Below are 13,403 nucleotides of genomic sequence, written 5' to 3'. Positions count from 1 at the left end.
GATGGAAGAGGGAGTGGCTGGAGTGAGACTGGTCCTTCATTAGGCTGGTGGCCTTGCCGAGGCAACGTGAAGTGTAGATGGAGTCCATGGAAGGGAGGTTGGTTTGCGTGATAGTCTGAGCTATTTCCACAACTCTGCTATTTCTTGCCATCCTGGATGGAGCTGTTCCTAACCACGCTATGACGCATCCCAATAAAATGTCTTATACGACACATGAGGGTTGTTGGGAACATGCTGAACTTCCCTAGCCTTCTAAGGAAGTAGAGGCATGATATGCTTTGTAGGCCACTACCTCGATGTGGCTGGTTCAGGCCAATTTGATGGTGATAATTATCCCTAAGTACTTGAAGCTTTCAACCATCTCTACTTAGGTGTCTGGGGTTAATGTTTAATGCGGTTGTGTACTGCTTTTTCTCTTCCCCCCCAGATTCCTTGCCATTTGCCATCTCTGCCCTTGGTGCAAAATGTTTATTTTATTTACTCTGTTAAAACCCAATTGTAACTTTAAACCCCTCTATTACACTAATACTTGGATTAGAGCTGAAGATGCATTCCCATGAACAAGGGTCATAATGAATTTAGAGCCAAATAGACTTATTATATTTAGAGAGGTGCTTTAAGGCTCTGCACTAGATTTCTTCCCATTACTGTGTTCTGCTCGGCAAGAAACCTGTCACAATGTGCTTGTGCCCCAGGGTATAGAGAGGATGCCTGCAGGGGCAGTTGTTGGGTGGGTGTACCGAGACGTGGAGCTCTTGGCTGCACCCTGGCTGACATGGTGGGTGTGGGAACAAACAGCACCCCCTCAGTGTCTGCGCAGATTCACGGGCTATTGAAAAGCTGCTGTATTCGCCTCTTTTTATTTCTGCAGAGCCCTCTCCAACTTGGAGATTTCTCCATGGTAACAAGCTTGCTGGCCTGCAATTGCTTTCAAATGTTACCATAGAGAAATCTCTAGATTGGGAGGGCTGTTCAGCCAAACAAAGAGCGGGAGAGACAGCAACTTCCAACACATCCAACATATTTCTGGCACAACAGTGTGCAGTGCAAACAGATATCAGTTGAAGTAGAGGGGTCTGTGTTACTATGAGTGTTTTCAGTGGATGACCAGGAGTGCCATCAAATGAACAATCTGACAGCAATACTATGTTGGGTTTCATTATAATTCTCTCTATAATTCCCTTTGTGGAAAATCATTTATTTCAATTCACAAATCTGTATTCTCTCTATTCTGCTAACATTCTCGTTAATCTCATCTTCAGTTTTTCGAGATCTGCCATTTTTTTAAAAGTGGCATACCTGAAATTGCTTAAGCTGTGGCTCAATAAGTGATTGACAAATGCAATATTAAAACATCCTTGATTTTATACAATATCCCTCTATTTATAAAGCCGGGAGTCCTCTATTCTTAAATCTTTTTTAATTTGACAATCCACACTAAAACGTTTATTCACAGATGATTATTCTTATGCACCCAATCAAATGTTAAAATTTGTGACTTTTTTTATGGAATGAGACTCACAGTAGATCTTAAGGGAAAGAGAAGGTCATATTTGGAGAGCAGCAACAGTGCAAATGGTCACATGAGTGAATGAAAAAAAATTAAAAACTGCAGTTGCTAGGAATCTAAAACAAAATCAAAAATGGCTTATAATGTTCAGCAGGTCAGGCAACATTTGTGCAAAAGGAAGTAGTCAATGTGGGATTTTTCTTCAGAACATTCTCTGAGGGTGCTGTGAAGCCAATTAACCAACAAACTTGCATGTCTTTGGAATGTGGGAGGAAACCGGAGTACCAGGAGAAAACCCTCGTAGTCACAGGGAGAATGCACAAATTCCATACAGATGGCACCCGTAGTCAGGAGTTTAATCTACGTAGTTCAATCCATAGATTGAAGCCTAGTCTCTGGCATTGAACCCTAGTCCCTAAAGTCAGTTTATTTGCCAATATTTGGGTAAAAAGTTAAATGAAGACACATGATGGCTGTGATTTTTTTAAAGAAAAATTGAATATATTTTTTGTTAATTCTTAAACTGTTCAAACATAGTTCCTCCCAGATTTTTGGCCTGGAAATCCCTGTAACTGCTTAGCTGTATTCATTTTGGGGTCTAAATGATGCCACACGGAGAGCATGGCTGAGTACCTGGCCAAAGGTCACTGTGTCAATCGCCTACAAAGCGCAGGAAATGATACCATCAGCACATGTGTGGTATGGTAATGTGACTTCCTGCATGCCAACGGTTGCCGGGTGAGCGAGCTGAACTCAGGATCTTGCTAGGCATGTTGTTGGACAGCAACAACCAAATGGGTGACCTGGTCTGTTAAATCTGTTGTTTGCGAATACCTTCATCCTATTTACAGAGCAAGTATAAAGTGGCTCATTGTCTCCCTTCTCTCATGTATTATACTCAACACAAATAGATGAAGGGGAACCAGTGGATGTAGTGTATCTAGACTTTCAGAAAGCCTTTGATAAGGTCCCACACGGGAGACTGGTGACCAAAATTAGAGCACATGGTATGGGGGTAGGGTGTTGACATGGATAGAAAATTGGTTGGCAGACAGGAAGTAAAGAGTAGGAGTGAATGGGTCCATTTTAGAATGGCAGGCAGTGGCGAGTGGAGTGCCGCAAGACACGGTGTTGGGGCCGCAACTGTTTACCATATATATTAATGATTTGGAAGAGGGAATTAGCAACACGCAACACTAGCAAGTTTGCGGATGACACAATGCTGGGTGGCAGTGTGAACTGTGAAGAGGATGTTAGGAGGCTGCAGGGTGACCTGGACAGGTTGAGTGAGTGGGCAGATGCGTGGCAGATGCAATATAATATAGATAAATATGAGGTTATCCACTTTGGTGGCAAAAACAAGGGGACAGATTATTATCTCAATGGGGTTAGGTTAGGTAAGGGGGAGGTACAGCGAGACCTGGGTGTCCTTGTACACCAGTCACTGAAAGTTGGCATGCAGGTACAGCAGGCAGTGAAGAAAGCTAATGGAATGTTGGCCTTCATAACAAGAGGATTTCAGTATAGGAGTAGAGAGGTCTTCTGCAGTTGTATAGGGCTCTGGTGAGACCACATCTGGAGTATTGTGTACAGTTTTGGTCTCCTAATTTGAGGAAGGACTTCCTTGTGATTGAGGCAGTGCAGCGTAGGTTCTCGAGATTGATCCCTGGGATGGCGGGACTGTCATATGAGGAAAGATTGAAAAGACTAGGCTTGTATTTACTGGAGTTTAGAAGGATGAGGGGGGATCTTATAGAAACATATAACATTATAAAAGGACTGGACAGGCTAGATGCAGGAAAAATGTTCCCAATGTTGGGCGAGTCCAGGACCAGGGACCACAGTCTTGGAATAAAGGGGAGGCCATTTAGGACTGAGATGAGAAAAAACTTTTCACCCAGAGAGTTGTGAATTTGTGGAATTCCCTGCCACAGAGGGCAGTGGAGGCCAAATCACTGGATGGATTTAAGAGAGAGTTAGATAGAGCTCTAGGGGCTGGTGGAATCAAGGGATATGGGGAGAAGGCAGGCACGGGTTATTGATTGGGGACGATCAGCCATGATCACAATGAATGGCGCTGCTTCCTCCTCCTGCACCTATTTTCTGTGTAACACACATTTTTAACTGCCTAGTCTGCTTCCTGCCTGCCTCCTTGAAGTCTTTCCTCCAAACAAACTTTGATTCTTACAAATTCAAAATCTTCTCTTGCATTGGGAGAATAAAATTGGAAAAGTATTCACCACAAGGATATGGAACTCTTCTATAATTCTTTCACTCGTTCTTCTGAACCCGTTCGACTGTGAATATGTTGCTGATTTTGATGACTGTGGGCTTAGGTGCTGCCTCTGTGTGGAGGTGACAATTGATATATATTTCATTAATATAAACATATATGTTTAATATTTGATTAATTAAAGATGGCGGCGCGCATAAGTGTAGCGGCTCAGCACTCCCCGAGTCGGGGTTCCTTGTTAGTTATTTTATTATTAGTTTATTTATTTTTAAACGCCATGAACGCATACGGGAATGTATCGCACAGCCGACATAAACTACTAGAAATCGCTGCGACGCTCGATGTCGGCGATTTAAACTACGCTAAATTCGACCACAAAATACCTGTAGAGCTTGTTAAACCATCGGGGTCTCCATGGATTACTCTCCCTCCCAGAAGGCGACGAAGGAGACTCAGAGAGAGGAAACTGAAGCAAGGCCACCAGGCTCGGATACACAGTAGGCTGGAAAAAAACCCGAACAAACCTCCACTGCCAAGCCTTTTTGTGTATACACAAATAAAAGCTGGTGCACAGATGTTAAGGCCATTGATGACCACTGCTCTCCGGACCTGGAATATTTATCCATAAAATGTTGCCCCTTCTATATGCCACAGGAATTCACGGTTGTCATAATCACGGCTGTATATATACCGCCAGATATCAATACCACTACTGCTTTGGGCTATCTACTGACTGCCATTAGCAGACAACAGAACGCCCATCCTGACAGGGTCTTTATAATAGCTGGGGATTTCAACCAAGCGAAACTAAAGACTGTACTCCCTAAATTCTATCAACATGTGCAATGCCCCACAAGAGGTAAAAACATACTGGACCATGTTTATAGAAACATCAAACATGGGTGCAAAGCACCGCCTCACCCCCATCTGGGCCAATCTGACCACATCTCCCTATTAACCCCAGCATCTCAACCACTCATCAGTACGGTCAAACCAGCTGCTAGGGCAAATACAGGACTGCTTTAACCAAACAGACTGGGACTTGTTTGAGGACGAGAACATTGACACCTACACCTCCACTGTACTTTTTTACATAAAAAGCTGTGTAGACAATGTCACTAACACTAAAGGCATCCGTATCCCTCCCAACAACAAACCATGGATGACCAAAGGCATCCGACTCCTTTTAAAAGCCTGCAATATGGCTTCATGGTCCGGCAACACAGAGCTGTATGGTGCGGCCAGGTCCGACCTGAAGAGGGGCATCAGGAACGCCAAAGCAGCCTATAGACGAAGGGTCAAGAGTCACTTCAACAACTCGGAATCCCGTCACGTATGGCAAGGTGTACGACACATCATGAACTACAAAAACGATACCAACTCATCCGATAGCAACAGTGCCTCTCTGGCAGCATAGCTCAACTACTTCTTTGGCCGCCATGAGAGGAGAGAGCCGGTCATGCCCACTACTCCAGCTCCAACACCCAACAGCCAGACACTCATCATACGTGTAGCAGCCATTTAGCTTGACTCAGTGTGTTATAACCATAACCAGTCACCTTTAAATTTTATCTGCCTGTAATTATGTGGGGGATTTATACGTAGTCGGAGGCGTGTTTGCGGCTGGGATTCATGCGGAGACGCCCTAGTAATTAGTTTAGTTTGAAGAAGCATGGGGGAGAGGCCACAGCTTTCGATCATGCACGAGTTTGACTACGATTAAGGTCAAAATGTATTTAAACAAGAAGAAGTTTGGATGAATACCTTACTGTTTTTACTACAACAATAAAGACACTATTAATTAAGAGACTGTGTTTGGAGGATTTATCTTTCGACGGCATTGAATGTCTCGTGGAGAGCTTGTGAATGCGTATCGATTATCTCCTAAACCACTGTCTTCAATCATAGTGACTAGAGGAAAGATTCCTTGAATGATATGAAAATCTGTCACTACAATACAGATTGTTGATGTCATACACACACTCCGGAGTGGTAACATACGGAAGGCAGCCGGTCCGAGCGAATCCCAGGACGGGTTCTCAGACACTGCGCTGTTGAGTTAACCGACGTATTTACAAATAATTTCTATCAATCCCTGGCACAATGCATGGTTCCCACATGCCTAAAAACATCGGAAATAGTCCCCCTTCCAGAGCAGACAGCCATAACCTGCCTCAACGACTACAGGCCGGTTGCACTAACACCAATAATTATGAAGTGCCTGGAGAGATCGGTCATTAAACACATCAAGGCCGCTCTCCCATCAAATATGGATCCACACTAATATGCGTACAAAGCAAACAGATGAACAGACGACGCCATTGCCACTGCCCTCCATACTGTACTGATCCACCTAGAACAACGGGGAGCATACGCATAACTGCTATTTGTGTATTTCTGCATTCAACACAATCGTACCAGTAGACTGGTCTCCAAGCTCTCTGACCTAGGCTTCGAACACAACATCTGCCTATGGATTAAGGACTTCCTTACGGACCGGCCGCAGTCAGTCAGATGGGACCCCCCACTCTCCCACTCTGACAAGAGCTCCACAAGGCTGTGTGCTGAGTCCTCTCCTCTACTCCCTCTATACCTACAACTGCATACCAACCCACAGCACGAACACCATCATAAAATTTGCAGACAACACGACAGTGGCGGGGCTGATCATTGAGGGTGACTAGTCAGCTTAGGTCAGCTTAGAGGGAGGAGGTACACAGGTTAATAGGCTGATGCTCAGAGAACAACTTAGCACTCAATACAAAAAAAACAAAAGAGCTCATCATTGACTTCAGGAAGAAGCAGGGTGACCATCCCCCACTGCACATAAATGGAGAAAGAGTGGACAGAGTCTCCAGTCTCAGATTCCGGGGCACCCACATCTCGGCAGATCTCAGGTGGTCAACTAACACGCACTCTCTGGTAAAGAAGGCACAACAACAGCACACATGGCATCCTGGTGTGGTATGGCAACAGTTCTGCGGCTGACAAGAAGGCTCTGCATCAATACAGCCCAGAAGATCACCAACACACACCGGCCTGCCCTGGAAGAGATCTATAGCTCTTGTTGCCTGCGGAAGGCATCAAGCATACTAAAGGATTTATCTCATCCCGCGCATCACTTGTTTGCCCTTCTGCCTTCAGGAAAGCGTTACAGGTCCATCAAGATTAACAAACAGTTTCTACCCCAAGGCCATCACTACTCTGAACTCTGCACTGAACACACAGCCCCCCCATAGCCAATATTTGGTACTGCCACAACACTGTACTGAAATATTGCACATTATGACGACGTTTGCTTGCCGTTTTTATTATTTGTTATTATTTATCTGATACGTTGGAGCTCCGCTCGGGCAGTGCACCTGAAATATCGTTGTATGTATTTACAATGACAATAATGTATTATTATTATTATTATTATTATTATATGTGTGTGTGTGTGTGTGTGTGTACTTGTGGGTATGTGTGTATACGCACTGAATTTTTTTCTCTCGTTTATCATATTATTTACAGTGTACTATGTTTACATATTCTGTTGTGCTGCAGCAAGTAAGAATTTCATTGTTCTATCCGGGACACATGACAATAAAACACTCTTGACTCTCTTGACTCTTGACAATCCTAAAACATGTTGGTGAATTTGTTGGTCACTGTAAACTGCTGTTCAGTCTAGAATGAGGGCAGGAAGAGTGAAAAGGAAGGGGATGTTTAAAGCACATGTGAGAGAAGGGTAAGTTGCATGAGTACAGGGAAATAAGGAGACTGAATGGGACTCATGGGATTGTTCCCCTGGGCTTTGGGATGGACTCAAAGGGCTGAATGCTACCTTCTTGGACTTAAATAGAGCAATAAACTAACTACTGGAGATCTGAAGTTTAAATAAAAAGTGTTTATTAAAAGAAGAAATTAATAGGATTAGTATAAATACATTTGTTCAATAATTAGTATATGGAAATAAACTATTTTAATTTCCACACTTACAGACTAAGGTTACCAGTAACACCTTGAATGGATTGAAGCAACGTTTGGTGGCAGAAGAAGGAGATAAAGAAAAATGGGATTTTTTAAATACCGCTTTGGCCTGGGTGCCAAATGAAAATTTACCTGAATCTCATGATGAAGTGGTCTTCACCCATGTAAGAATATGATCTCCTATGAAATTTAAGTACTAATATTCATAAGCAATTACTAACTGCAATGTTGTCTGAGTACATTGTGGTAAAGCAGTATAATAAGTAAAATCTGATATGTCAACTGTTTGTACACTATCACTTTCATATATCACATCATCTTTATTGCTTCTATTTATCTATTACAGTCTAGAAAGAAAAAAAACATTTTCAAAAGGAATAAAATGTTAATTAAAGCACCAATTCAAGTTACAGGTTTTACTGAAGCTAAAAACCTACGGTGGCCACTCTTGGATTATGACATTATTAGAACAATATGATTTGTGTTCGCATTCACGGTCATAAATCTAAAATGCTTGCTGTAATTTACAAAGTATTTCCTCAAGCTGTCTTTCTTTGGCTCTTTCGTTTCCACAGAGATTTGCCCGCATATACAGTGCCCTCCATAATGTTTGGGACAAAGACCCGTCATTTATTTATTTGCCTCTGTACTCCGCAATTTGAGATTTGTAATAGAAAAAAGAGTGTTTTATTGGCATGTCCCAGATAGAACAATGAAATTCTTACCTGCTGCAGCACAACAGAATATATAAACATGGCACACTGTAAACAATATAATAAACTAGAGAGAAAAAAAGATCAGTGTGCATGCAGTGCCCTCCATAATGTTTAGGCCAAAGACCCATCATTTATTTATTTGCCTCTGTACTACACAATTTGAGAGTTGTAATAGTAAAAAAAAATCACATGTGGTTAAAGTGCACATTGTCAGATTTTAATAAAGACCATTTTTATACATTTTGGCTTCACCATGTAGAAATTACAGCAGTGTTTATACATAGTCCCCCCATTTCAGGGCACCATAATGTTTGGGACCCTGAATGTCATGTAAATGAAAGTAGTCATGTTTAGTATTTTGTTGCATATCCTTTTCATGCAATTACTGCTTGAAGTCTGCGACTCATGGACATCACCAGTTGCTTTTTGTCTTCTCTGGTGATGCTCTGCCAGGCCTGTATTGCAGCCATCGTTAGCTTATGCTTGATTGGAGGGCTAGTCCCCTTCAGTTTTCTCTTCAGCATATAAAAGGCATGCTCAATTGGGTTCAGATTAGGTGATTGACTTGGCCACTCAGGAATTGACTATTTTTTAGCTTTGAAAAATTCCTTTGTTGCTTTAACAGTATGTTTGGGATCATTGTCTTGCTGTAGAATGAACCGGCGGCCAATGAGTTTTGAGGCATTTGTTTGAACTTGAGAAGATAGGGATGTGTCTATACACTTCAGAATTCATTATGCTATTGCCATCAGCAGTTGGATCATCAATGTAGATAAGTGAGCCAGTACCTTCAGCAGCCATACTTGCCCTGACCATGACACCTCCACCACGGTATTTCACAGATGAGGTGGTATGCTTTGGATCTTGAGCAGTTCTTTCTCTCCTCCATACTTTGCCCTTGCCATCACTCTGATATGTTAATCATCATCTCATCTGTCCACAAGACCTTCTTCAAGAACTGTGGTTGCTCTTTTAAGTACTTCTTGGCAAACTGTAACCTGGCCATCCAGTGGTTTGCATCTTGCAGTGTAGCCTCCGTATTTCTGTTCATGAAGTCTTGTGCAGACAGAATTCATTGACAAATCCACACCTGACTCCTGAAGAGTGTTTCTAATCTGTTGGACAGGTGTTTGGGGATTTTTCTTTATTATAGAAAGAATTCTTCAGTCATCAGCTGTGGAGGTCTTCCTTGGCCTGCCAGTCCCTTTGTGATTAGTAACCTCACCAGTGCTCTCTTTCTTCTTAGTGATGTTCCAAACAGTTGATTTTGGTAAGCCTAAGGTTTGGCTAAGTTTTATTCTTGTTTCTCCGTCTCATAATGGCTTCTTTGACTTTCATTGGCACAACTTTGGTCCTCATGTTGAGAAACACCAATAAAAGTTTCCAAAGACTGGAGGAAAGACTAGGCGCTGAGGCGCTGAGCTCTCTTATACCGGCATTAAGGAGGCAATTAAACACACCTGAACAATTACAAACACCTGTGAAGCCATGTGTCCCAAACATTATGGTGCCCTGAAATGGGGGGGAACTATGTATAAACACAGCTGTAATTTATACATGGTGAAACCAAAATATTTAAATATGGCTTTTAATAAAATCTGACAATGTGCACTTTAACCACGTGATTTTTGTTCTATTACAAATCTCAAATTGTGGAGTACAGAGACAAATAAATAAATGATGGGTCTTTGTCCCAAACATTATGGAGGGCACTGTCGTGTTTTAAAATTCCATCGCAATAATCCATGAAATCCGATTGCAGTTGACAATTTTGTTCAGTTATCAACGTAAATTGTATTCAATGTATTTGGATATCCTTATGACAAAAAATGTATTTTGAAATTTAAGATGTTCCTTTATTATTATTATTATTATTATTATTATTATTATTATTATTATTATTATCCTTTATTATTTTTTAAGGGAACGATGGGTGGGGTTCATAATTTCAGATCAAAGTGATATAGCCAAAAAATGAAATGATAAATTTGACTGTACTTTTAGTCTGGCACACAGGAACGTGGCACATGACCGTGCAGAAGCATTAGAAATTCAATTTCCAATCAGATGTGTAACGGGACATGCATGCATTTGGTAATTATTGACTGTTTGAGTCTGGGTAATTGGTGTACTGTCGCTTGACATATCCCCAACTCTTAGCATTAAAATTAGCCCCGAGCTCAGTGAGAAATTCCGCTGGGCATATCTGCAGCAGCTGCAGGTATACTTATTGACAGGTGCTAAACCGGCAAAGCTGCAGTACGACCTACAGGCACAATAGCTGACAAAATGATATGCACTAGACAGAGAGCTAAGTGGTCTTCCAGCCAACAAATCAGATGAAGACTTGGAATTCTTCCAAATGGTGGGGACACATGGATCAGTTAATGGGAGAAGGAGGCTCCAAGAACACTTATTGTAAAGGATAACATGGCCCAGAGGTGAGTACAAAAGACAAGGCTGCAACATGCGGAACCATCTTCAGTCAGAAAGATGCCATGTGTGTAGAGAATCCAAGATCCTCCCCCCCTCCCCCCTGTGCGGGATTCTACACAGGGTGTTCTGGATTCCCCCCACGTTCAAAAGACATGCAGGGTGGTAGGTTAACTGGCTACTGTAATTTGTCATATGTGTAAAGGTTAGAGGTAAAATCTGGGGGGATTTGATAGGAATGTGGTGAGAATAAAATGGGATTGGTGTAAATAGAAGTTTGCTGGACTAGGACTTGTGGGTTCACAGACTTTTTTTCTCTGTTGTACAATTCTCTGACTATAATGTGGCTACTGACCTCATTGCAGCCAATTGCAGACTGGATAACCTGTGGCATGTGACACCTAATACCTCAACCTCTTCATTATCCACATGGTACATTGGGGATAGGATGGAACACTGTCCACTTACTTTGAAGGTGCAACTCCAACAACACTCAAGACAAAGCAGCCCACTTCATCGAATCACCCCCTCCCTCCACACCCAAATCAACCACTTTCAATGGTCACTCTGGGTACACTAAGGTTGCAGCGTGTACCATCAGCAAAACCCACTGCATTTACTTACCTGGTTAGTTCAAAAGCAACTTCTAAACCTGCAACCTCTACCACTAAAAAAGGCAAGGGTACAATCTTATGGGAGCAACACCATTGCAGGTTCCCCTCCATTTGCATAACATGCTGACTTGGAAATTTATCACCATTCCTTCATTGTCATACAGTCTAATCCCTGGAATTCCCTAATCCACAACATTGAGGGTGGACTTAACCCAGTAGGGCTGCTGAATTTCACCACACCACCACCACCTTCTTGATGGCATTTAAGAATGTACAATAAATGCTGGCCTTCCCAACAATGCCAAACTTACCAAGAATGAATATGTAAGAGTAAATCTCATGTCTTACATTCAATTATTCAACAATGATACACAATCTCTAAATAATTTTTGTGGCAACCACTAGCGTTGTTTCAAGATTGTTGTTCTTTAGGGGTTATTACTCATTGCTGTTCCCATTCATCATTTACTACTTCTAGTCTGGACAGTGGCTAAGACTAGTGGGTGAAGAGAGCAAAGTATGCACCAGCCACCCTAAATAGTAATTTGAAGGCATATTTGCCACCTTTGCCTCCATTATGAGGTACATTTAGCTGAGTGCCGAATCAAGTTCACAAAGCCAAATCAAGTTTACAAGAATTGCTACAGGAATGCTCAATGTCTTCATCTGTGCTCCCGCTCAGAGCACCACCAATAAATAAAACAAAATACCATCAGCAAAGTTTTCCCCAAAGCACTCAAAGTCAAAAGTTACCTCTCAGCTAAGCAGACCTGCAATTAATCTTTATGGCAACATATGCTTACTAAATATTACATTTGATTATTACGTCTGCGGATTACATTTGAGCAAATGTATAAAGCAGATAATTGAACCCTGTGGATTCACAAACTGAAAGCCCCAAAACATATTTTACTGTTCTAATGTTTGAGTAATTTTGGCTCACAGCAAACATAGAAACATAGAAAATAGGTGCAGGAGGAGGCCATTCAGCCCTTCGAGTCTGCAGCGCCATTCATCGTGATCTTGGCTGATCGTCCCCTATCAATAACCCGTGCCTGCCTTCTCTCCATATCCCTTGACTCCACTTGCCCCTAGAGCTCTATCTAACTCTCTCTTAAGTCCATCCAGTGATTTGGCCTCTACTGCCCTCTGTGGCTGGGAATTCCATAAATTCACAACTCTCTGGGTGAAAACGTTTTTGCTCACCTCAGTCTTAAATGACCTCCCCTTTATTCTAAGACTGTGGCCCCTGGTTCTGGACTCGCCCAACATTGAGAACATTTTTCCTGCATCTAGCTTGTCCAGTCCTTTTATAATTTTATATGTTTACATATAATTGTACATTCTTTCCCCATGAAAGATATGCAAAATCTGTTACCACATTGGACCCTTGCGCATCCATTTCATACCTGAGAAATGATGATGCAACCATCCAGGTTCAAAGCCTTTATATTTTATTTTATATACATATTTGAGTTTTTTTTTTAAATTATAACTGCGTTTTAGAATAAAACTAGCACTTTCTTAAGAAAAAGAGTCTCTTGCGGTGCATTCTGTTTCAAAGCTATTTAAAGGTTTTCTGCGGGAGTTGAAGATGTTTACATATTGTAATGACGTAAGTTCTGTGATTTATTTATCCGTCTTCTCAAATACGGCAACCTGAATAACATCTGATGACCTCATTGCAAGCTTGAGTCAATTATAAATAAAAAATAGCAGAGATCTTGCTATTCTGGACTATAAGGGTCTTAACTGTATTAATAGCTGTGTAAGTTGGAAGCTGTTAATTTACGTTGTGACAACATCACCTTTTGTTGATTATTTTGATTTTGTACATATGAAAAGTGATCTTGCTATTATTTTATTGGCAATCCTTATTGTGCTCAACGTGTCATGAACATGAGGTTTATCAATGCCTTGTGAAA

At 41.7% G+C, this 13,403-nt stretch overlaps 1 protein-coding gene across 1 annotated transcript in view; it reads left to right on the top strand.

Moving 5' to 3' along the window:
• zranb3 (zinc finger, RAN-binding domain containing 3) overlaps positions 1–13,403 on the top strand; it is a 105,252-nt gene that overhangs the window by 69,809 nt on the left and 22,040 nt on the right. The window contains exon 12 of the mRNA XM_055638627.1: positions 7,727–7,879. Within this exon, the coding sequence (XP_055494602.1) occupies positions 7,727–7,879 (153 nt within the window). The remainder of the gene's footprint in view (positions 1–7,726; positions 7,880–13,403) is intronic.

Source organism: Leucoraja erinacea, chromosome 7, assembly GCF_028641065.1.
Source record: "Leucoraja erinacea ecotype New England chromosome 7, Leri_hhj_1, whole genome shotgun sequence".
In the NCBI taxonomy this organism is placed as follows: Eukaryota; Metazoa; Chordata; class Chondrichthyes; order Rajiformes; family Rajidae; genus Leucoraja; species Leucoraja erinaceus.
Note: the sequence above shows the minus strand (reverse complement) of the source record. Positions and strands in the feature narration are given on the sequence as shown.